The sequence below is a fragment of the Phoxinus phoxinus genome (genome assembly GCF_949152265.1).
Source record: "Phoxinus phoxinus genome assembly, chromosome: 16".
Lineage (NCBI taxonomy): Eukaryota > Metazoa > Chordata > Actinopteri > Cypriniformes > Leuciscidae > Phoxinus > Phoxinus phoxinus.
The window spans coordinates 6205331-6231846 of NC_136891.1; the positions used below are offsets into that span (position 1 = coordinate 6205331).

Genomic DNA, 26516 nt, shown 5'->3' on the forward strand with positions numbered 1-26516 from the left:
CTGTCTGTTCATGTGGGTTTAGAGTCACGGCGCAGTGCAGCAGCTCGTCTTTACTCACGTGGCAGCAGCTATCAGCCTCCAAACCCATTATCATAAAACCTACAAACCTTAAAAGAGTAGTCAAGCCAACTGTGGAAATTTTGTCATTTACTCACCTTGATGTCTTTCCAAACAGGTGTTTAGCAGAATCTCAAAGTTTCTCTATTACATAAAATGAAAGGTGATGGGCTTTCAAGCTCCAAAAAGGACTAAAAAGTTTCATAAACGTATCATGCAATTACCGGTAGTTCACAAGTCTCTTGAAACTGTGTTTGGAATAAAAATTTTGACTTTATTTAATGAAAATGCACACTATTCACACTGGTCAAAAAGTTCAGTATGTTGTTTTTTAAAATATTTTTTTATTCAGCTAGAATGCATTAAATTGATCAAAACTGACACTGAACACATATGTAATGTTACAAAAGATTTCTATTTCAAATAATGTTGTTCTTATGAACTTTCTATTTATCAGAGAATCCTGAAAAAAATATATTTGGTCTATATGCAATATATTCGGTCTTCTGAAGCCATAGAATAGCTTTGTTTCAGAAAACGGATCAAAATGTTAGTCATTATTTTCAAACAATCTTCCCCAATCTTCGCCTCTGTTGCCGCTTTGAAATTGCATTCCTTTTAGATGACTTGTTTGCTTTTAGATTTCAAAAATGTCGAGGATTGACTTTGTGATGCCCACTGTGTTGTCCTGTGTGTTGTAAACAGTTGCATGATTGCAAAACATTTTTATACGCTATTTACAAGAGCTATTTTAAGCGAATAATTACTATTTACCTTTCATTGTATGCAGAAAAGCAGCTTGAATATTCTATTTCTCCTTTTGTGCTTTACGGACAAAGGAAGTCATTTACATTTGGAACAACATGAGGATTTAACACATAAATGGGTTCAACTTAAATGGGGACATTTGAAGGCAATAGATGAGTTGAGCAGCAGGCTAAAGCTTTTCTTTGAAGTCAAAATAGAGCAAAGGCTAAAAATAGAGACGCCTTGGCCCTTTTTTTTTTTCTCAAACATTCATTTTAGTGGAACAGATCAGAAAGACCATTCACAGATCGGAAGATTTTCCCCTCACTGACGTCGTTCTGAGATTAAGGTCTTTCTTTTCTCAACATGAGCCAGATCTCCATGAAATCTGTTTGTTTGCTTTTTCCAAAAAAGGGATTTTATCTTACCGGTTAGCAGTGTGGAAGAAAACACTTCATGCAAGTTATGCTTGCCTCCAGAAGTTCATTGTTTTGCCGACACGCTGTTCAGTAGGACACGTGTGACTCATCACTGCTGAGATGCATGGGCCAATCGGATTGCAGATTTTCTCTCTGCATATTAGCATCCAATGTCAGACGATGTGTTATATGTTGCATGATTTTCCTCAAGGTTGTCTGTGTTTGATAGATTTCTGACCTACAGGAAGAAGCCCACACACCGCCATGTGTACACGTCCTCAGTAATTGAAGTTTGCATCCTTGGTCCACTAATAGCTTGATGTCCTGTTGTTATTTTTTCCCCTGATGTTGTCTCGCTAGGCTAATGATCCAAGGTCATAGCCTGGAAAATGTGTGGAAAAAAGTGGATATTGGAGCAAAAATATATTAAAGTATTGTCTAAAATTTTGGTCAATAGCGATTTAAAAAGGCTTCTCTTACATTTGAAGAAATGTTGTATGTTTTAAGATGACAGCAAGCAGGTTGCGTACTTCCATGTGGGCCTAACAAAACCAGTGCTTGTGAGGAATATGATATTTTGTCAATGTCTTCTTGAAATCGCTTTCTGTGGTGTTGATGACAACCCAGAACCCTTTTTATGAGGCCATTTGTGGGCGCAAATCAGCTGTCTTCCTAAAATCAATGGCACTTTTCTTACAGAAATGAATCCTTAACCACATTTCTCTCTCTCTCTCTCTCTCTCTCTCTCTCTCTCTCTCTCTCTCTCTCTCTCTCTCTCTCTCTCTCTCTCTGCCTCTCTCTCTCTCTCTCTCTCTCTCTCTCTCTCTCTCTCTCTCTCTCTCTCTGCAGGGGTGTGTGGTTGTTGTGGGGCGCTGAGGCCACGCTACAAGAGACTGGTGGACAACATCTTCCCCGAAGACCCAGAGGTGAGGACTCTCTCTCTCTCTCTCTCTCTCTCTCTCTCTCTCTCTCTCTCTCTCTCTCTCTCTCTCTCTCTCTCTCTCTCTCTCTCTCTCTCTCAGCTCCATCCTTTTACATGGTCATTTACACTATCTCAATCGCGAGTCTATTTACAGTCAAACAGCCCTTGTTCGCCTCTCAAACCACCTATTTACAATTGCATTGATGCTCTTGGCAGATGCTTGCATTCCGAGACCACTTAAAATAAAGTGTGTAAGAGGCAATTAGTGTGTCAGAGGCAATTACCTAAGCAGGTGTCCGAGGACACGAGCCAGGAGCGGATCCACTCGCTGTCTTTGCTGAGGCAGTTCAACACCATTTTATGTTATTTGCTGAGATATCTGAAATGTCTCATTCGGTTCATTTTTGTGAGCCTATGTGCTGCAGTAGCTCAGCAAATTAGCTGTGTTCAATGTGGGTTAAAACCAGCAGGGGTGAGCATTACAATAATGGTCTTCCAGCTACCGAACAACTACCACTAGTAACATTTGCTAAATAATTTTTTCTCCCTAATGTTTGGATTAAGTGTTTGACTCAACTAGTCAGTTAGGTCATTTACAAGGTTATCTACAATGTTTTAGCTTTAATATTTCATATTTATATCAGCAATGCAAATGAGTAGGGGAACCAATGGGTAGGTGAGTTAAGTGAGCTGATGACTTCTAACAGACTGTCAACTCACTAAAACAATTTTAGAAAAGCTGCGTTTCTAAATTCATCGCCACCAAAGCACCATCATAGCCACCAAAGCATCTTCATTTCAAGACAATTACTGTCGCTACCTTAGGTCACCTGCTGTGACTGTGAGCAATGTTCCCATTGCTATGCAGAATCTGTAGGTCTTCTTTTGTGATAAGTTTGTGCAATTATTTATGTATTTATTTGAATATGTGTTAAATTGTGTTCTTGCATAATTTCTGTCTATATGCAAATATGCTTCCCATGTAGGGATACGCAATATAATGGTACCATATTAATTACTGGCTGATATTAGAGTTTTTTTTTCTATATTGAGTCTGTATAGGAGGATCTTTGTTGACATCTTTGTACGCATGCGCGAGTGGTTGTGTGGCAACAAAACAAACAGTATGGCGGGCTGTAAAGACGCGACGAGCACTTTCAAGAGAGTTAGCGGGCGAAATCCACAATATATAAGCACTTTAACATCTGAAGACCGGAGGAGGTTTGGAGAGAAGCTCAAAATTGTTGGTGACAAAATCGAAGTTATTCAAAGCCCATATGAGATCTGGGATGACAAAAAACGTTGATCCGACTCGCCCGTGTCTTGGCCACCAATCTGCTGGGGAGACATTTATTCGTATTGAATAGAAACCCCTGGACCCTTCACTCATGGAAGATTAAAGGCTTTCAAAAGTCTGGAGGCCTATGATTATTTTGTTTCTCAAAGTGAGGCCGATCTTTTCTGCCAAACAGAAAGCAGTGATCGTGCTAAAATACACCTGAATCAGAACGCGAAAACATATGACTCGGTTGATTTGACTGTTTTATTTTATTTTTTTATTCAATCTTCTATAAATACATAGTCACTAAGACTTACCATGAACAAAATGAGCCTCACAAACTCGATCAGAAGCTGCAGGAATCCAGCCTTTCTTCGGAGCATCCAGGTTCAATCGCCTAATTGCACACACACAACCATTTCATTTCTTTCGTTTTTCGTGAGATCCTTTTCGGAGGGAATTCGAAAAAACTTTTATCAGGCCCCCAACGAGCCGTACAATCGACCACACAGCAAGAGTGAACCATCCTATTCTCTAAATCCTCCTCCAAACGTGCAAAACAATCAAATTACAGGTATCTAGCGGTGTTTCCTGCCACACGATTCCCATGATGCAACGCGACAAACATAAACAATGACGTCACAAAAGATCCGCCTATTGAATGTTTATTTATGCATGCTCATTTTCCCTTTTCATTTAAAAAAAAAGACTAATAAATAATGCTGCTAAATGCAATCACAGGAATAGATTTAAAAAAAAAAAGTAAAATATATACCCTAATGATCAAGATTAAAGGTTGAAACAAAACTGGATATTTAATTATTACCTTATTCCAGGTCTGTAGTGGTTATTGATGCTGTGTGTGTGTTTGTGTCTGTAGGATGGGTTGGTAAAGGCTAACATGGAGAAGCTGACTTTTTACGCCCTATCAGCTCCAGAGAAGTTGGATCGGATCGGGGCGTACCTGTCTGAGAGACTGTCCCGTGATGTGGCTAGACACCGTTATGGGTACTGACATTTATAAGCCTGATCTGAGACATCCCAACTTGTATTTTATAATACAACTCTTCTACTTTCTCCTGTTCCTCCTGCCTGTATTCAGTGTGTGTTTTTTGTCTCGTCAGGTACGTGTGTATTGCGATGGAAGCCCTCGACCAGCTGCTAATGGCCTGCCACTGTCAGAGTATCAACCTGTTTGTGGAGAGTTTCCTGAAGATGGTGCGAAAACTCCTGGAGGCTGACAAGCCCAACCTGCAAATCCTGGGAACAAATTCAGTACGTACACACTGTTGTATGGTAGTTCACTGACACAAAGGGTACAGCACTGAACTTCAGTCACTTACTCTTCATGAGTGCAATTTCCACAAAATCCTTATCCAGTAATCACAAATGACTGGGATAGTAAAGAAAATTCCTAAACTCTAAATTACCACTTTATGTAACATTCTGTAAATGTGTGTAATATGTCCCTTTTAATGTTCTGTATTTAGGACTCCATGTACATAATATATAAAATATGTAGTATGTAGAATGTACTACCGGTATATACAATATTTATACGTATGTTTGCTGATAAACATTGCAGATGAGCCACACACACTGCAATGCATCCATCTAAAGGCAATAAAGAAATGTAAATAAAATCAGACTCTATTATAGATCAAAATGAGCAATCTGTGGCATTGAACATGCACCCACATACAATATAAAATGCAGAGCTTAAACTCAATGTGACTAACCCATTTTATTTTATTCTGTATCACCCAGAACCACCGTAGCTACTGCACACTGCAGATATCAGTCGCATATAAAAGGCCCTTTTTAAACTGATTTAATTCTCAGTGGCGTTTCACAATGACCTTATTTATCCGGAAATGCTTTAGGAAAGAGATACGTTAGTCAGAACTGCACCCACTTCTGTTCTCTGAAGGGTCATTTGGGTTCTGCAAAGGCCACATCACATAATAATAAGAAGGAAATGTAGGTCTAGAGTTTATGCAATTATTCATTAATAAGAGATTTAGTATGCAGGCGCTAGTTTGAAATGAGTCATTAATTAATCTAAGTGACAGGGTCTCATCCATCAGTTCTCTACCATTTCTATAATAAGGCTTTTTTTTTCTTTTTCTTTTTTTCATGGCCTCAGTGATCTTGACCCAAAATAGCTAAATCTAAAAATAACCTAAAACCTGTCAAATGATAGATTGGGTTTCTTTTTTTAATCTGAAACACCAAGTAAGACTTAGTATGTTACAGATTTGTAGTTAATGCTCGTATGAATATAAATGCAAATATGTGAATGTGAATATAATATATTATACATGGTTTAATAACATTAACATTTAACAACATCTAAGTATTTGAATGAGCATGAACTAATGATCCTGTCCTAACCTTAAAATAGTGTAATTTACTTCCATGCAGGTGAAGTCTGTTCACCGTAATTTATTATTCTTGGTTGTAGGTGTCAGAAAAGCTTTTATTGTTCAGTAATGATGACGAGGTCGTCCGGGGTTAATGTTGGACAAAATATTAAATTAACATTTAATCTTTGTTAATACTGTCTTATAATCACCCACTAGCTGGTCCTGGTTAGAGCAGCATTTGCAGTCTTTTCAAGGAAATGGGTTTTTAACCTGATTTGACTTTGGTTTTCCTGGTTATGTAATGAATTAATTTGTTTTCATTGAATTGCTCTTGTTTTCCAGTTTGTGAAGTTCGCTAACATCGAGGAGGACACTCCCTCGTATCATCGCAGTTATGATTTCTTCGTGTCGCGGTTTAGCGAGATGTGCCATTCCAGCTTTGAGGACCCTGACATCCGCACCAAGTGAGAGAACACGTCTGACTGACGATAGATAGATAGATAGATAGATAGATAGATAGATAGATAGATAGATAGATAGATAGATAGATAGATAGATAGATAGATAGATAGAACATTTAATAGAATATAACTATATACTGTACACACTATACACCTTATTTTTAACATAAGAGCATTACTATTTGTAAGTTGAATGCTTGAGGTCTCCAGTTATTTTACCTATGCAAAAACAGTCTGTTATGCTGCTTTATATTTCAAATTGGTATTCATATTAGTTTAATTTATTATCATACTCATAAACACTGTTTTGTCGCACAAATATTTTTACCATTTACTGCACTTTGTTATTATAGTTATTTACCAGAGAGCTAATGCTAATGAATCAGAAGTCTTGCACATTCACTGAAAACTTCTTATTTCCACGTTAAAAAAAAGGTGCATACACACGTTTTTCCAAACTAACTGAGTACTTCCTCATCTCAGAATCCGAATGGCTGGCATTAAAGGTCTGCAGGGAGTAGTGAGGAAGACAGTAAACGATGAGTTGCAGGCGAACATCTGGGACCCTCAGCACATGGACAAGATCGTCCCCTCGCTGCTCTTCAATCTGCAGTCTGGTGAAGGCACAGAGAGGTGAGAGTGTTGGGCTTTAACTAGTTTATAATTGACTTCTATGGGATATAAACTTTTCTTCCTCAAGGGACACTTGGCAGCTCTCAAAGCTGAATCCTCCATTGAGCCGCAAAATTAAATTTACTAATTACATATCACACAATTGGAAATCCAGCAATGTTATCTGTCACGGCCGGCAAGGAGACAACACATTGGATAATGATCAAAAAGGACTGACATTTATTAAAGTAAGAGGAATAAATTAGGAAAAGATGAAACTAAACAAAACAAAACAAACAACTGAAAAGGGAGCAAAAACGGCACGAAGAGGGGAGCGCCATCACAACTGAAGGGAACTGCTCAAATTGCCGGGGTCAGCACTAGCACAGGTGTCACTCCTCAGTCATGATGACGTCACTCACCCAAACTCCATCCTGCAAAACAAACAGGGAAAAACTAAGCAAACCACAAATTTGACACTGGGTTCATAACAAATCTATATAAAAGTATCTTTCAAACGTCTTATTCAGTAATCACCTATTATCCAGATAGGTTCAGCCATTAAGTCCCATCCATTTCTAGGACCATTTCATGCAAACTGCCATTCTGTGTGGGTGAGAAGCAGCATCTTCCTGTCTTTGCACCTACAGTCAGGTGTCTACAAGGCATCTAAAAAGAACTCCTGTTAAGTTTGTCCCTGCTGACTTAACTCTGAGCCAAGTGGTTGGGTGGAGGGAAACAACAAAAAAGGAGAACAAGCTAGGAACAACCTAGGACTGAGGTCACAATTATGTCAGCATAGCTGCAGTGATCCTGTAAATCTATAGTTTTCTTGGACTGTTACGCTAATCATATTTTAATGAATTGCTCTGCTTTCAATTTTCATTTCTGTCAAATATTAAACTCAAATATTTGTAGATAGTTAAAAAAATATTATACAGTTTCATTATATGGTAGTATCAATTTATTTTGCAATGATAAAAAAAAATAAAAAATCATATATGTGACTATATGAGTAGGGATGGCCGGTATGACCACTCATTGTATTAGTACTTTCATACAGAATCTCAGTAGCAGCATATATATCACAACAATATCGTTTTTTTGCTGGTAATTCAACAATTATTTATATTTTGTATAACCATGGCATGTAGAAATACCTATACTATCATTCAAAAGTTCAGAACATTGAGATTTTTTAATTTCTTTGAAAGAAGGCTTTGAGCTCACCAAGGCTGCATTTATTTGTTCAAAAATACAGTAAAACAATATTGAAATATTATTACAATTTAAAATTTGTAAATATATATTGTAATTCTTCATTCCTGTGATGGCAAAGCTACATTTTCAGCATTATTACTCCAGCCTGTCACATGATCCTTCAGAAATCGTTCTAATATGCTGATTTGGTGCTCAAGAAATATTTATTCTCATCAATGTTGAAAGTATCCATCAATGAAATGTATTTTTTGTGGACAATATAATACTTTTTAAAGATTCTTTGCTGAGTAGGAAGTTCAAAAGAACATAATTTAATATAACTTGAATTAGGGGTTTCAGAGTCTTTTGTAAATTATTTTCACACCTGTATATCATTTCAATTTTGTATTGATATGTAAAGTTGTGGCGTTTGAAACCATAATTGACCTAAAGCTACACCGCACCAAATGTTGTGAGAGGTCAAACTAAATCGTTGCCATTATAATCATCAAAGACCAGTCTTTGTTGATGTGCCCCCTATGCAGCCATAATTACACCGCAGGAAGAGACTTTAATTACCCCTTTCTGCTGTTTGGTATCTGCTAATTGCCGTTTGATGTAAAGGGCAGCTGATAATTAACTCATCCTGTCAGACGTGCACATTTCAGATAGGCAGAACAGCAGCCACAGCAGTGGACTAAAACACAGTGTTTGTTTCTGGTGAACTAAACAGTTCAGCATCCTTCTGGATGTGTGGCGAGAGGCATTTAGCTGAAGTGAGAAGAGTTTCTGCAGATTTCGTCAGTCGTCATGCGGTTATATAACCGAGGGACCGTGAGCAGAGCAGCAGACTGACTGACAGCAGGGTGTGTGAGGGCAGAGGAACAGTGTGATTAATTAATGATGAGACGAACCCTGTGAGACCCAACGCTCTTTTTCTGACACAGACAGTGAAGCTCTCACAGGACGTATTCCTTCATTTATGACATATCGTCAGACTTTTAGGGCATTTTCTTAATCTCTATTTTCTATTAAAAACACAACAACATCAGAACATACTGAAGATAAATTTACTTGGGAAGAAAAACATTTATGATGATGACTTAATATAACTCATGTGACTCTATAGCTGCGGCATATAGCATATTTTACTGAACTGTCCTGCTTTTTATGTTCATAGGCAATGGTTTTATAAAGAAATTCCAATAGTAGATGTTTTTTTTTAAATGTTGAATGTATATAGTTCTAATATTGTAATTTAAATATATTAATATATTGTATTATTAATATATATATATATATATATATATATATATATATATATTAATAATACAATATATTAATATATTTAAATATATATATATATATATATTAATTATATTGTATTTTTATTGAGATTTTCATGCTTATAAATTACACAAAAACATTTTCCTAATCTCTATTTTGTCTTGTTTTCTTGTATAAAACAAAGCCCTTTATTTTTTTACAAATTTAATATTTTACTTTAGAACTTCAGAAGCAAATTATGTATGATAATAAAACTTGTGTATCATGAATATGGCTAACTGGAGATTAGCCAATAATAGAGGTCATTTTACGTTAGTCTTAAAATGACAGTTTCAAAAACAGTCAGAGAAAATGTCTAAATTATGAGGTTTTTAATGCAAGAATCATTGACTAATATTAGAAGTGCACTGCTGAAAATTATTTAATTTCCGCTTTATGCCTGCTGTCTTATTGAATGTTGTTACTGGTGATCTTTTCACTTTTAAACACTCATTTGGTGATTTGATATGTCAGTAGTTTCTTTTATTCAGCCCAAGCTCTTTTTCAATTCTCAGTTGAGAAGAACTGAAAAGTAAAAGCTTCTGTTTCTGTGCAGTCGCTCTCCCTCTCCGCTGCAGGCCAGTGAGAAGGAGAAAGAAAGCCCAGCCGAGCTGACGGAGCGCTGCTTTCGGGAACTGCTGGGCCGTGCCGCCTATGGCAACATCAAGAACGCAGTCACCCCTGTGCTTATGTAAGAGATCCGCCACATATCACGCCTGTCAGAAGAGGTTATGAAATATATATTTTTTCATTTATGCTGGTATTTCTTTTAGTTTTTAAGGTATAGTTGTATTCTTACATTATTTCCCAGTTTGGATTTAGTAAATTTGCTTAATAATTCCAGTCTCTTAATGTTGCCATATTGATTAAGAGTAACACAAGAGTATTTAAAACTCATCTAAGTTCTGGATTATTTATGAGTTCATAATTAATCTCACTTCGGGTGGTGTGAATCTCATTTTTCAGTCGCTTCTGGCTTCATTTCTCTAGCTCAAGCTCTCTCGGTTCTCTCACCGCAGGCATCTTGATAATCACTCTCTGTGGGAAGGCAAAACATTTGCTGTGCGCTGCTTTAAGATCATCATGTACTCCATTCAGGTGAGTTCAGTCCTTAATTGAGAAAAGAATCTAAACTTTAATAAGAAACTTTTTTTATAATTTATGTACAGCAGATCTATCATATTATATTATACATATTATATTATAGTGGTACAGAAATTACACACACACACACACATATATATATATAAGGTTATAATAATAATATATTTTATTCTTTGGGTGCTGAACAATTCACTTAAGATATTAAAAACTTTTAATCACCAAGAATATCAGAAACTGGCATCACACACTCAATGTGAATGTTTTTACTTTATATTAATGTTATCCAATTCTGTTTAGTTTTGATTATTAGTGATGCAACGATTATTCTTATTAAATCATATTTACATTTAATTACATTTTTAATAAAGATTTTTAACCTGGTCATTTAAATCTCTCTTCTTTGTCTCTCTTTCTTTCCATCTCTCCAGTCTCAGCATTCTCATCTGGTCATCCAGCAGCTCTTGGGCCATTTAGATGCCAACAGTAAGAGCTCAGCCACAGTGCGTGCTGGGATAGTGGAGGTCCTTCTGGAGGCGGCTGCCATCGCTTCCAGTGGCTCTGTTGGTGGGTGTGGATTTACAATGCCGGTTAAAATGAATCACGGTCATTATTATACTAAACTTTAAGTAGTGTAGCCAGTATAAAGCACAGGAACAGACTGGTGTCTTCTGAATATTTTTCCTCAAGCTATAACATATATCACACATTTCATGCCTGTGCTCAGTATCTGGGTCACTCTCCCCCAGACGTTAAGCTGCTCCTCTGGGAGAAGAGAAGTGTAACATTGCATCTGACCCAATCTAGATTTCAGCCAATAATATACATTTCATAGCCAGACTCTTCTCTCTGACGTCAAGACAGCTCTCACACCTAGTGTCCCGTGTGAAAGCCCTGTCACACTTCTTCTGGCAGCACTGCTGCTGACCCAAGGGGGCGGCGCCACCTGCAGCTCTAAACTAACATTGAATAATTTCATCCCATTCATTTTAGTGAATCAGGTTCTTTGGACATTTTGGAGATTTAAATGACCTGGTTAAAAAAAAGTTTTTTTATTAATTTGCTTTATCACTCAGAGGTGATTTATATATTTAAAAAAGTATATATATAATATAATTGTATATTATATCATATTAAAAAGTATACTTTTTGCATCACTACTAGCATCATCAAAAAGAATTGCAACAAAAATGTTTGATAGCACTACTGAGTTTTTTGTCAAATATTACGTTTTTTGAAACTGTTCTTACCACCCAGAAACTTATAATTGCTTTGCATATTGTTTTGATTATTAAAAAGAGTGGGTTAAAAACAACTATTTGTTAAAAAATTGGACACTGAAGTCTCTAGTTGTACTGATTTAGTCTACACTGCTTAGCTGCAGATGGCTCATGTTAAAAAAGTGGCTGCATATTAATGTGTGTATGTGTGTTTGTTGCTTATTTTAGGCCCCACAGTGCTGGAGGTGTTCAACACGCTGCTCCGGCAACTGAGGCTCAGTGTGGACTATGAACTCACGGGATCCTACGACTGCACCAACATCGGCACCAAGATCATCAAGGAGCACGAGGAGAGACAGCTACAGGAAGCCGTCATCAGGACTATCGGTGTGTTTGTGAGCATAATACGACAGATATTTCACGGTCTTCTTTAAGTTTCTTTATTTTTTATTACTGTGGTCTGTGTCTTTTGAAATAAGGCTCATTTGCAAACACGTTACCCACGTATCAGCGCTCGGAAGTGATGCTGTTCATCATGGGAAAGATCCCTATTCCAGGCATGCATTTCACACTACCCTCTACAGGCTCAGGGTGAGCACTGCAGACACTACATACTGTTTTTTTTTACTAAGAAAATCCCACAAATAATATTATTAAACATTATTGTGGTAGATAAAAGCATTTATGAGAGATTACATTTAATAGACATATGTTTTCTTTATTTTCATACCATTGCATTTAAGTTTTTTAATGTTTTTTAAAAAAAATTGGTAATTGTTGTTTGGCAAAAGTCTTTGCAAATCAGATTGTCTGAATTTTCTAAAAAGAACCAATTCAAACAGAATTACTATTTTATTTGAAATCTTGAATGTCTTCACTTTGTACATTTTTTGAGGTGAACATCATTTCTTGTGTCTGTACTGCAGGCCTGAAGGAAACCGAATGATCCAAGTCATGCTGTTGAAGTCCTTGAGACAGGTAAAGTCTACCCGCTTGATGTATGGAAGTAAAATAATGCCAAATGTTTTTGAAATAAAAAAAGCCTGTTGAATTGCACTACTTGAAAAAATATGTATTGCATTAACCATGCTTGCATTTTAATGCATTGTATTTGTAGGGCTTGCATTTTTATGGGCTGAAATTCAACATGTTTGTATATTTAAGATGTGAATATTTAAATTCAAAACATTTCAAACACATTTTCATTAATAAAAATTAAATAATCCATATTCACCTTCAACAGGCTTTTTTATAATTTAAAAAACATTAGGCATTATTTCACTTCCATATTGATGCCTCATGAAAGAGAACTACATCATAGCAAAGATTTGATGCTGCAAAGGTAATGTTTCTCTTTTTTTCTTCACTGTCCAGGTCACATGTGGTTTTCAGACGACTAACATGCTGACAGCTCTGCCCAACTCCTTTCTGGACCCATTGCTGTCATTTGCTCTGCTGGAGGATGCAGAAATTCGGCTGCTGGTGCTGGAAATTCTGGTCAGCCTCATCGATCGCCATGATAACCTCCCCAAGTTCTCCACCATCAGGTTAGTGTGTTTATTGGATTTAGGTCTAGGTGTTCTTATCATGGTGTATACACTACTGTTCAAAAGTTTATGTTTAAAAAAAAAAGTGCCTTATGCTCACCAAGGCTGCATTTATTTGATCAAAATATAGTAAAACAGTAATATTGTGAAATATTATCACAGTTTAAATTACTGTTTTTTTTATTTGAATACATTTTAAAATGTAATTTATTCCTGTGATGGCAAAGCTGAATTTTCAGCATCATTACTCCAGTCTTCAGGGTCACATAACATGCTGATTTGATGTTCAGGAAACATTTCTTATTATTATCAATTTTGAAAAACAGTTGTGCTGCTTAATATTTTACGAACAAAATTGTATCTGGATTCTTTGATAAATAGCTGGTTTAAACCAACAGCATTTATTTAAAAAAGAAATCTATTGTAACATTATAAATGTCTTTACCATCACTTTTGATCACTTTAACCATCCTTTAACCAACCATTCATCCTTGCTGAATAAAAGTAATTTATTAAAAATAATCTTACTTTGACCCCATACTTTTGAATGGTAATATATGCTGAAGAACTATGGGACTCTACTGGTCAGCTTCCATCTGCGAACACTTTAAGAGAGCATGAAATCTAAATGGACCCTATTTACTTAAATAATAAATGTCCTATTGTGCACAGTTCATCAGTGCAATTGTAATTAATAAAATAAAATGTATGTAAAAATTTATAACAATAATTACTTGCACCTTTCAATTGAATATTCAGTTTCAAATTTGAAAAATGTCACATTACAGGTAAATGCATTAAAACTGGCTTTTCATGCAGGTTTTACTAGTTTTTCCTGTGGTTTCATGTGTCACTTTGTCCCCATGCAGTATCATCTCTGATATCTCTGTGCTCAAGCTCAAAGTGGACAAGTGCTCACGTCAAGACAACCTCTTCATGAAGAAGGTACAGCATTCCTCTATCCATCACTTATCTCCCATCTCCCCGTTGTTATTATCAGTGGTTCTGCATCAGAGAATGCATGTCTGTCCGAAGGGCTGATGTTGTGTTGATATCTCTGTTTTTAGCATGCGCAGCATCTCTACAGACACATCTACCTGTGCAGTAAGGAACAGAGCAGCGTGCAGCCTCACTTTGAGAAGCTCTACTCACTCCTGGCCCTCATCAGCATGGAGCTGGCCAACGAAGAAGTGGTGGTGGACCTTATCCGCGTGGCGCTCGCTCTACAGGTGTGTTTACACTCTTACAGTTTTATGACTTTTACTATGAATATGTTTGCTCCAAACAATGACAAAATGCACATTTAGAAGATGTATGCATTCAAAATTTACAGTCTCAAATCTTAGAAAGTATTTTTGTCTGATTTGAACATGCATGCATGTATTGACATGCATCAAATGGTAACATTTATGTTGGAAATTGTACATGGTCCTTAATAAAAAATAAAATACAAAAAAACTGCACACATACAGGGTCAGGGTCACCAAATCCAACAAGGCTGTGAGTTGTTAAAGTTATGAGTTGTTATATACAGTAGCTGCTGTAAGATATGTTCCTGTTGTGCCCCCTACTGTACTGGCCTGAATTTGCGTTACCTTAGTTGTAAATTTGATATCTCTCTCTTCTGGCTGCCGTAATCTCTCTTTATTTATTTTTTCATCTTTTGTAAAGTCATGGAAAATCAACATTAGTTCCTTTCTTGTGCTGAAAAAAAAAAAAAAAAAAAAACTATATTTGCAATGGTCTCTATTACCCTACTATAGTTTACATGCGAGTCCATCAAACCACACATAAACACACAAAGAACTAAACTAAACTATTCATCTTTGTCAGCTCTTTTACACAGAGTATGAAATATCTTGTGGTTCTATTCATTATCAAATTTTTATTATAAACCTAGATCATTTTTTCATTTATTTGAAACTCAAACTGTCTTTAAATTAGAAATTCAACATCAGTCTTTTTATGTGTTTTTGAATGTTCAAAATGTAGTTTTTGGTTTCATCATGACCTACTGTACGTGGTTTAACAAGGAATTCATGAAGACTTTGGTTTCAGTGTTTCTTCTCATCTTCCTGTGTTGCTTTCCATCCAGGACTTGGCACTAAGCAATGAGGAGGCGTTACCGGTGTATAACCGCTGTGCTGTTCATGCCCTGTCCTCTGCTTACCTCAATCTCATCAGTCAGCTCACCACCGTCCCAGCATTCTGCCAACACGTTCATGAGGTCAGTGCTATATAGATGCTGAGCACAACCGCCTGATCTGTAGTCACTACCAGTTACTTTTTATCAGATCTACTGCATAACAATTTTAGATTCATAAAATGTATTAACCTTTTTGCAGGTGATTGGAATGAGACAAAAAGAAATTCCTTACCTGTTACCTGAGGATGTCTTCATCGAAAACCCAACGTAAGACAGACTGTTTAATGTTTTATACAATGTTCTATATTATTCAGCGAGGATTGCGGTTTCCACTAGAATATTAAGCAGAATAATTGTTTTCAACATTGATCAAAATAAAATACATGTTTCTTGAGCAACAAATGATTTGAATGATTCTGTGACTGAATATACTATAGTATTTTTTTTATATATGAAGACTTCAGATGCTAAGTGAATTTTCTTCTAAAATTAGTATTTTTATCAAGCTCATACATTCAGGTTCAGTCATTTCACTTTAATGACAATGAATAGGTCATTTTCATTGCCATTAAAGTGAAATAACTGAACATAAACATAAAAGCTTGATCAAAATTACCATTCTAGAAGAAAATTTCAGATGGCACATAGAGGCTTTGCATCTGAAGTCTTCATGTATTTATTTAGATAGGAAGTTATTTTAAATTGTAAAAATCTTATGCATATTTTAATTAATTAATTTGATCAAAATACAATAATAATGTAAATTATATATTCTAAATTATGATTTCCTTGTACTCTGTTGATTTCCCAGGATTCCTAAGACACTGGAGAAGCTTGAAGGAGAGGTGTTGTTCCAACAGGTCAAGATCACTGAGGTTCTTGGAGGAAGTGGCTACAACACTGAACGACTAGCTACACCTTATGTCCCACAGTTTACAGGTGCAAAAACCAGTATTTTGTGCCACATCATTTAATTTAAAAAATGTATACATTTTTCTTTATAAATGTCTTATTGTGTACAAACTATCATTGTGTACCAATCAAATCCCAATGGAAAACCTGCTCTTAATTTTTTCCTGCTAAATATTCTTTAATTCTTCGAAACACGTCACATGGCACACTCTAAATGCACTGTGTGTGCCGTTCATATTGTTTTTAAGAAAACAATGTAATTCTTATTGTTGATAAGCGGCTACTCAGGCTATAGCCAATGCAATCAAGGCATTTGCATTGCAAATGAACTGATTAGCTTTATTCTGATTAGTGTTAGCCTAAAGTTATGTCTGCTTATTATTAGCTGACTGACAGATATTGTTTGAGTAAACTGTTGATTAATTCCACGCTCTTCCCTTAGATGAAGACCGGCTGTCAAAGAGAAGGAGTGTTGGAGAAACAATATCTATCCAGGCGGAGGTAGAGTCCAGAAACAGTCCGGAGAAAGAGGAGGTAAGTGAAACTTACAGGCAAATTTATAAAACTTTTTTTTTTTACTGGTTAAAGTTTTTTATTGATGACATTTTCAGAAATTTGGCATTCACATGAATAGCAAATCAAGGCAAAACAGGTTTACCTAGATACATTTAACAAGACATACAAAAATGTGTTTTGTTTTTAATATTGTGAAAATAATTAGACTAATCCTAACCTAAAAAGATTTAGCATTTTTAGAATAAATATGTATATAATATATATATATATTATATAGTTTATATATTTAATATAGCTCTACCTTGTTCATAGATAGTCAGATATAGCTGACTTCTGGGGACAGCATTGCTCTGATGTATGTTTTCTTTTCCTACAGAGAACACCAGCTGAAGAAATCACTTTTGAAACACTGAAAAACGCCATCGGTGGGTTGATTTAATGAGAATTGAACTTTCTCTAAATTGTCTCTGCAGATATTTCCAGAACCTGCATGATGTAATTGTTTGTATGATTATTGCTTTAACTTCTCAATTAGCTGAACAGTGCTAAAGTGTGTATATGTGTGTATTCTCCAGTGGACAGTGTAGGCGTGGAGGAACAGGAGAAGGAACGCAGGAGACAGGTGGTTGAGAAGTTCCAGAAGGCCCCCTTTGAGGAAATAGCTGCCCACTGTGGTGCCCGAGTGAGTTAACTATAATTTCATGAAAATGTATTCCACTGTTGTCTTCTCTCACACTGATCAGCTCAATATTGTAATTCAGGGCTAATACTCGTTCTTCTGTTTCCTCCCAGGCTTCAATGCTGCAGAGCAAACTTAATCAAATCTTTGAAATCACGATCAGGTAGGTTGCAGCAAGCCGTCTCTGGTAAAGATGTTTGCGGTGATAAATATCCTTATCTTTTTCGCTCTTTCCTGCTTGCAGGCCTCCTCCCAGTCCATCTGGAACCATCACATCAAGTTACGGCCAAACTCAGAGTCGCTCAGTCCCCGTTTATGAGATGAAGTTCCCGGACTTGTGCGTTTACTAGTGCAGCTCAACTCAGGATTCAGGAACCTTCAGTAGCAGCCAGAGGTGCAGAGAGCTGGAGGGTTTGAACTATTCAATGATATTTTGATGTTATAATGCAGGAAAACTAAGAGGTCATCCCTCCTCTATCCTATAAACATCATTGCTGGATTGTCCCATTCCCCGACCTACGCTGTTACTGTAGAGTGTACACAGTAACTGTTGGAAGAAATTTGAACATTTGAGTTTTCCCTAAGTAAAAAATATTTCCCACATATTCTTAGTTATTCTGATCCTCCATAATAAAATCAGCTCACATAGATATGTATTTGGGCAAGTATTGAAGCAAAATTCCAACTCAACTGGGGCCCAAAACCTTTTAAGATTTATTCAGCATTGTATCATTATTTTCATGACAATTAACCACATTTACCCCAAATTCTCATTGTAATTTGAAAAAATAAAATAAAATAAATATTGTAAATTATGAATACATATATTGTAGGAATATACTGTCTTTGACTATGCGTATTGCAGTGCTGATTTAAATTACAAATCATTGCATTATTACAGTAATTCCTTATTGTAATAAAATTATAGTAAAAATCACCATTGAGACTAATGAGAATTAAAAACACATTACAATATTGAGACTTTTGGAGGTAAATATTTTTAATTGTCATAAAATAATGTCATGATGCAAAAAATTCTTTATGGTCATTAAATAGGCTTCATTTTCTTTGATCAGTATATATACACACAATTTTTTTTACTGTAGAATAAATGGTGACCACATTTTGTTCAGATGCTTTTTAAAGTGGAGTTTCATAGAGAGAAAAAAGGGAAAACTTCCCCGTATTGAAAGCTCTGATAAATTGTGACAAATCCACAAAAAAAAAAACTACAAACCTTTCTACCAAGAGTTTAAATGCAATGAGTATCCGTGAAGTTGATTTATTGCACAAAATATCTCTGAAATGATTTTTACTTGTTGGTGCTAATTTTTTTGTTTCTAGTAGTTTGAACATTTAGCGAATCAACTTTGTATTGTTTTCTTGAAACATTGGTAGCTAATGTTTATCACACAGTGTTCTGCAGTCTGTGTAGATATCTGGAGTTCGTATCACTGGAGGTGTGACGCCTGTCTCGCGTGTTAAACACTTTTGTCACTAAGTGGCGTTAAGGAGCTCTCTGGTGCTCAAGGAACTATTTAATTAACACTTTTTCTATTTATCTACCCATACTCATTTGCTTAGCATCTGTAACCTGCTGTGTTGTGCTTATTTTTAAGTGCCTCCGCACAGTCTTGTGGCATCGAACAATTTTTACTTTGTATTTTTATTTTGTAAACATAAGCATAATTTTTACTGTGTATATAAAGTTGCGTATAAGATCGATGAATATATGTAAATAGCTGTTTATTAGTTTTAGAATGCTCTGGTTTAGTCCTGGTTAGGTCATCGTCTGAATGAGAGTGTGTATTTCCTCATAATCACAAGTCAGTATGACACCTTCATTTTAAAAGAGTTTGCAAAATTCGTAGATTTGTTTTTGTGATTGACTACTAGCTCAAGGGTTCAGAGGCAAATGAAGAAAAACAGTCTATCAGGAACGGCAGCATTGCCATAAATCACACTCCTGGTCAAGTTGTGTGTCATTTGATTCACATAAAGCTCTTCGAATATCCCAGATCATGCCGAGAGATGACCGTTATTTTAGTGCTGATCTGTGTCTCTACATAGAATATTTAAAGGATAATATACAGCCAGGGTTTATTTAGCTATTCTGACTGTACATTATCCTGCTTATTACATACTGCTAATTACCAAATAAACAAATATATGGATATGAAATATATTCATTTTGAGTATAAAAAGTCCATTACAATGTTGAAAACAGTCATGCAATGCAACAATATTACTATATTAATTTATATATTACGTTTAATCTGCAATCAAAGTTATATTTTTCATGGGCTAGTTAGCTAACAAATTTATCTACAATGTAACAAGTCTTCCTCTATAATAAGTTCTCTCTCATCCAGCTCTTTGTGTTTCTTACCAGTTCATTGTTCTTCCTTTAAATGATTTTCTTGCTTCTATACCTGTCAAAAACGATAAACATGCCATGGTTAGATTCACAGTTTAGCGGTCATTATACAAAATGTCTCCTGTTGGCCAATAAGAATCAAGTATTTTAGAGGCTGTATAATAAATTCTATATTTTGTATCATTTGATGAAAAGCATTATACCTGTTGGTGTGAAACCTTCCATTTTCCTCTTTTATGTGTTGTCTGCACATTTTAGTCCCAATATGTGAAAGGACTATTTTTTTGTATGGCTGTGGATTTTTATAGTGCCATTAACTGAACTGCTGTGCTTTTTCTAGAGGATTCTCTCAGCATGCTGTTATTTACGTCATCAGTTGGTGACTGCATACAGTATATGTTTTAAGTGTTACTTTTTATGTTTTTAAGAGCATATAACATGAGGCCAAGTATCAAAACAGATTAAATCATTTTTGCCTTTAATTCATTATTTATTTATATTACACAGACAGACTAGTAGATATTTTAATGATCCGACAAAAATAACCAGAGATACCTAAAAAGTAAATGCTATGATTCCTGTAGTCAGTAGTGTCTTTACCCCAGAAGTAGACCGCTGCCGTCCTTAGTATTAGTATGCATTTGCTATACGAGTATTCCCTTAAAATGAATCTGAATTGTAGCTCTCTCCCCAATTATATCACTGTAAACGCTCAGTAGTTCTGTAAATACATCTCACATTTCTTCAGAAATTAATTTAATGTGTGTGAGAATGTACATTTTTGGGCTGTGACGTGTCAAAGTTAGTCATTTGTTATAATACTTCTGCAGTTTATGTCTCATTTCTGGTGTAACTGGACTGGAGTCAAATATCAGTCACAATGTATGTTTCTTTTTCTAATGAATTAAAGTTTTCCTTATGAAATGTTTGTGGTTAAACTGCAAATAGACAATAAAACATTTTCGATAGAATGCAGTGTGCTCATTGGAAATGTTTTCTCACAAAACTCAAAAAGCTTTGAACTGGGAGTTGTTTTAAACTGAATGTTATATTTTGACTGGTTTTAGCATGTGAAGTTAGGGGTGCTGAAACTTTTGCCAGTGACCTTGCGCTGCTCCTTGTTTTCTTGCTCAAAGGATTTCCTTTCATCGTTTAGCAAACGTAATCGTATCATTTGTTTCTGGAAGTGTTTGAGATCAGATCAAATTTCTTTTTAGGATTACAGGATTTTTTTCTTCTCAGGAGAAACAACTGAGAAGCAGAAAATATAAGCAAACGTCTCCATTTCCTGTCCAGGAGACACAAGATATGATTTTTGATCATATAACATGTCATTTGCAGAAGAATAAACGTATGGCAGTACTTTTACTTTCTGACCCCTGGACTTTACACCTCTGGTCATTTGTGATACACAGTCTTTATTTAAAGGGGTACTTCACCATTGGCAAAATGAGTTTTTAATAAAGCTTAACTGAATATACAGTAGTAAGGCAGATTTTTTTATTTTATTTTATTAGTACTACCTGACTAGAGAAATGGAGAAAAAAGTCTGTAGTCTTCCCTTTTGCCAGATAGGTAGGAAACCTTCAACACCTATAATGCACAGGGCATGTTACTGCCAGTCTGCTATGGAGACACTTAACAGTCAAAATACCCCCCTTGGTTTAGCAGGGTTGGTTCACCCAAAGATCTTTAATTACTCGCCCTCGTGTCGATCCAAACCCATAAGACTTTCATTCATCTTCAGAACTCAAATGAAGATCTTTTTGATTAAATCCGAAAGCTTTCTGATCCCTCCATTGACAGAGCTACGCAACTACCTTCAAGCCCCTCAAAAGGTAGAAACATGAATTCAACATATAACAAATAGTTAAACATTCAACATTTAAAAATGTACAATCTACTAATTCTTTTAATTCAGCCAAGAGGTCATGCCGTGATGTATCAATCTTCTACTAGTCACACGTCTTCAAGTGATGCGAATACGCATCATAGCCCGAGCTTTGGAACGTAGTGAAATGCAAACCGTTTCGTAGCTTGCCGTTTGCGGTCTGACGCATTCACATGCGTATAAATGAAAGTCAAGGGAATGAAAAGTGAATGTGACTGCCCCTTTGTCACTGAAAAAAGCCATTATATTTCCTGCTTTCCATGATGATCAATTCAGACCAATCAACACATTTGCTGTTTTTACTCCAGGATATTAACCAATAAAACACATAAATACACAGCTGGGAACATTGCAAATTCATTTTAATGTAGTTCATGTACAGTATATTACAGTTAAACTAACTCAGACAGATACCCAGCATTTCTGAATATCCTTTCTTTTTAAATCCCAGAGATGACCAGTAGCCACAGTGCTATGTCGAAATAAACTAAATGTCAAGTAATGAGCTTTAATATTCGTGAAATACCCTGACTTAAATAAGTGATTTCACAAGTCTTGTTTCTCTTTATTTTTTTCACAGGACAGGAACGTTTGATGCCCTTTAATTTTGGTTCAGAGGAAGCTTTTTTTATTTATTTAATCAAGGTATGTTAAGGACACATTTAAATGTTTTGACACCAAATATTCTGTCCGTTCTCTCCTCCCTTAATCTCTGAACGACTGTCCGTCTTTAACAATGGCGTTTCGTATGAGTGCGAGCAGTGGCTTGTTGGATTGATCCGGAAAGAGCCTCATGGATTCTCCGTAGCGCTTGTCAGGTGGTGCGTTCCAGCGGAAGTGGGTCATGCGATACTTCCCGTTGTTCTTTACATTGTTCTTTTGAACATTGAGCGTGCCGCCCTGCCCTCGCTCCACCCGGACGCTTTCCTCCAACTCCTGTGGTTCCACCGGCTCCTCCTCCAGAGCGCCGTCAGTGAAGACTTTGACGGGTCGACGCTTGCGGCCCATGGGTTTACCCCAGCGGAAGTGCTCCATGGAGTAAGACCTCCTCTCTTCATTGCGAGGGGTTTCTCCATTGGGGTCTTGAAGCGCGATCGAGTCAGGAGACAGAGCAGATAAGAGCAGTCCCAAACTGAGACTCTCTTCCTCAACCTCTTCTTCACTGTTCGGCTGGTCAGATGAAGACACTCTTCCGTAATTGGAGGATTCTTGCGCAGATCTGCACTGCCTGACACACTGCTGCACAGTACAAGAGGACATACACACATTAAACATGGATGCAGATTTTGTTAAAGGGATAGTTCACCAACAAATGAAAATGAACCCATTATTTACTCACCCTCAAGCCATCCTAGGTGTATGACTTTCTTCTTTCAGACGAATACAATCAGAGTTATATTAAAAAATGTCCTGGCTCTTCCCAGCTTTATAATGGCAGTGAATGGCTGTTACTGTTTTGAAGTCCGTAAAAGTGCATCTATCCATCATGAAAGTGCATCTATCCATCATAAAAGTGCATCTCTCCATCATAAAAGTGCATCTATCCATCATGAAAGTGCATCTATCCATCATAAAAGTGCATCTATCCATCATGAAAGTGCATCTATCCATCATGAAAGTGCATCTATCCATCATGAAAGTGCATCTATCCATCATGAAAGTGCATCTATCCATCATAAAAGTGCATCTATCCATCATAAAAGTGCATCTATCCATCATGAAAGTGCATCTCTCCATCATAAAAGTGCATCTATCCATCATGAAAGTGCATCTATCCATCATAAAAGTGCATCTATCCATCATAAAAGTGCATCTATCCATCATGAAAGTGCATCTATCCATCATGAAAGTGCATCTATCCATCATAAAAGTGCATCTATCCATCATAAAAGTACTACGTACTACGCTACATCTGACATCACAAGTTGTGCTTTAGGCATAACTGTACGTTCACACCGCCGCCGGCGAGAGCGGCAAAATTTGCTCTCGCCGCCCTGCCATCGACGCCGTGAGATTCGGGGACTCTCTGGCGCTCTGACGTAGATTTTAGAATGCGTGATTTTTTAAAAACTTTATTTAAAGGAGCCGCAAAGCAAATAAGAACTGAACATAAATCAGTATGATATTTTGTGCATACTGGCAACACGTAGGGTATAAGTTAACCTATTAAAATCTTTTAAATGTGAAAGTAACAAAATACCAACAATTCCAGACACCTTTTTCCATTCGTCGTTCTTTTTATTAATGTCCCTGTATGTAAACAGGGACACGTCGTACAATAACGGGAAACCCGCAACAGAAATAATGAACTTTTCCTCCATTTTGCTTAGGAACTAATGTGGTCGGAACCAAAGTTTACAGGATTGTGTTCTCTGGTATCCTCTCAGGCGGAGGACTTCTACATTCCGATTGGTTGCCGCTGGTTGCCGCCGAACCGCGTCATAGCTTATTACCATAAAGTTGACAAATTTCAACTCTTCTCGCCGTCCAAGACGCGCCGCGCCGCCCTCGCCGGAGCTCATTGAAAATGAATGGCTTCCGGCCAATTTGACGCTCTCGCCGCCGGCGGTGTGAACGTACAGTTAGTAGATTGCGTTTGGCCGAAAGCTAAAATGTTAAATGTCAAATATGAATATTTTTCTTACACAAACGCATCGCTTCGCTTCCGAAGGCCTTTATTAACCCCCGGAGCCGTGTGGGGCACTTTTATGATGGATAGATGCACTTTTATGATGGATAGATGCACTTTTATGATGGATAGATGCACTTTTATGATGGATAGATGCGATGCACTTTTATGATGGATAGATGCACTTTTATAATGGATAGATGCACTTTTATGATGGATAGATGCACTTTTATGATGGATAGATGCACTTTTATGATGGATAGATGCACTTTTATGATGGAGAGATGCACTTTTATGATGGATAGATGCACTTTTATGATGGATAGATGCACTTTTATGATGAATAGATGCACTTTTATGATGGATAGATGCACTTTTATAATGGATAGATGCACTTTTATGATGGATAGATGCACTTTTATGATGGATAGATGCACTTTTATGATGGATAGATGCGATGCACTTTTATGATGGATAGATGCGATGCACTTTTATGATGGATAGATGCACTTTCATGATGGATAGATGCACTTTTATGATGGATAGATGCACTTTCATGATGGATAGATGCACTTTCATGATGGATAGATGCACTTTTATGGTGGATAGATGCACTTTTATGATGGAGAGATGCACTTTTATAATGGAGAGATGCACTTTTATGATGGATAGATGCACTTTTATGATGGATAGATGCACTTTCATGATGGATAGATGCACTTTTATGATGGATAGATGCACTTTTATGATGGATAGATGCACTTTTATGATGATAGATGCACTTTCATGATGGATAGATGCACTTTTATGATGATAGATGCACTTTCATGATGGTTAGATGCACTTTTATGATGGATAGATGCACTTTTATGATGGTTAGATGCACTTTCATGATGGATAGATGCACTTTTATGATGGTTAGATGCACTTTCATGATGGATAGATGCACTTTTATGGACTTCAAAACAGAAACAGCCATTCACTGCCATTATAAAGCTTGGAAGAGCCAGGACATTTTAAAATAACTTCGATTGTATTCGTCTGAAAGAAGAATGCCATACACACATAGGGTGAGTAAATCATGGGCTAATTTTTGGGTGAAATATTCCTTTAACAAACATTTATACATTGAACAAAGCTTAACAGATTATCAGTTTATGTGCATTCAAATAGTTTCTTTTGAATCTTTTCGTATGTATTCATTATACCATAATTGGGTAAATCTCATAAAACTTAAGACTATATTGGAAAGAAAATATTAGAATATTAAAAAAAATAAAGTCTCATTACCCTGTTAAAAAAAATAGTATTTTTTCATTTGTGTTCATGCATTCATTATTTAAAGTACACCTTTTATGCTGATTTATTTAAAATATATTGTGTTAATTTAGTTTTGTACTGTAAAAATATGAGAATCACCATTGAGAATAATTACAAAAAAAAATACACACGCATATATATAGGCCTATATATATTCCTTGAGCAGCGAATCAGCATATTAGAATGAATTCTGAAGGATCATGTGACACTGAAGACTGGAGTAATGATGCTGACAATTCAGCTTTGCATCACAGGAATAAATTGCATTTTAAAATATATTAAAACAGAAAACAGTTCTTTCACAAAGTTTTACTGTATTTTGAATCAAAGCAGCCTTAAGCCTTACTTCTTTAAAACACAAAACATTTTTAACCGGCTCCAAACAGTGAGTGTCTATCTCTAAAGTCGTGTTATTAATGCCTTTAAATGCATCTTACCATTTTTTGCTCATTAGATTTCAGGCCCATGCAGTCTGTCAGATCCGGGCAGCGGCCGTCTACATATGGGCTGTGGAAACACAAGACTGCTGCAGCCAAGAGCCAGGAAGGACAGAGCATCTGAAAACAAGGAACAAGACAAGATCTCATCAGTTCTTGCATCCCTCAGGTATCAGTCGCATGACTCAGAATTGAAAGCTGAAAAGAAAATGGCTGAGACTAAGATGGATAGATATATAAAGTCAAGGACGAGTTTTTTTGCTCAGGTATTTATCTTGAAAGTCCTTTGATTTGATTGTGCTGAATGGGTCACATGACCTCCCCATCATCTGTGCACTGAGGAGTCACTGAA

General features: G+C 36.4%; 2 protein-coding genes across 3 annotated transcripts in view; one reads left to right on the forward strand and one right to left on the reverse strand.

Annotated features, from left to right (window-relative positions):
* Positions 1-20856, forward strand: part of efr3bb (EFR3 homolog Bb) — a 37892-nt gene extending 17036 nt beyond the window's left edge. For both annotated transcript variants that reach the window (XM_079584482.1, XM_079584481.1), the window contains exons 3-24: positions 2073-2149; positions 4305-4432; positions 4549-4699; positions 6133-6254; positions 6735-6884; positions 9946-10080; positions 10409-10487; positions 10922-11057; positions 11939-12097; positions 12190-12301; positions 12637-12688; positions 13085-13257; positions 14127-14202; positions 14325-14486; positions 15353-15484; positions 15603-15670; positions 16215-16342; positions 16758-16849; positions 17208-17256; positions 17407-17513; positions 17624-17673; positions 17755-20856. In XM_079584482.1, the coding sequence (XP_079440608.1) occupies positions 2073-2149; positions 4305-4432; positions 4549-4699; positions 6133-6254; positions 6735-6884; positions 9946-10080; positions 10409-10487; positions 10922-11057; positions 11939-12097; positions 12190-12301; positions 12637-12688; positions 13085-13257; positions 14127-14202; positions 14325-14486; positions 15353-15484; positions 15603-15670; positions 16215-16342; positions 16758-16849; positions 17208-17256; positions 17407-17513; positions 17624-17673; positions 17755-17860 (2444 nt within the window). In that variant the 3' untranslated portion in view covers positions 17861-20856. The remainder of the gene's footprint in view (positions 1-2072; positions 2150-4304; positions 4433-4548; positions 4700-6132; positions 6255-6734; positions 6885-9945; positions 10081-10408; positions 10488-10921; positions 11058-11938; positions 12098-12189; positions 12302-12636; positions 12689-13084; positions 13258-14126; positions 14203-14324; positions 14487-15352; positions 15485-15602; positions 15671-16214; positions 16343-16757; positions 16850-17207; positions 17257-17406; positions 17514-17623; positions 17674-17754) is intronic.
* Positions 20857-22473: 1617 nt separating this feature from the next.
* The window catches only part of pomcb (proopiomelanocortin b), a 5720-nt gene continuing 1677 nt past the window's right edge, over positions 22474-26516 (reverse strand). Inside the window, exons 2-3 of the mRNA XM_079584725.1 lie at positions 26165-26284; positions 22474-23017 (exon numbers count right to left, since the gene is read on the reverse strand). Of these exons, the coding sequence (XP_079440851.1) occupies positions 22484-23017; positions 26165-26284 (654 nt within the window). The 3' untranslated portion in view covers positions 22474-22483. The remainder of the gene's footprint in view (positions 23018-26164; positions 26285-26516) is intronic.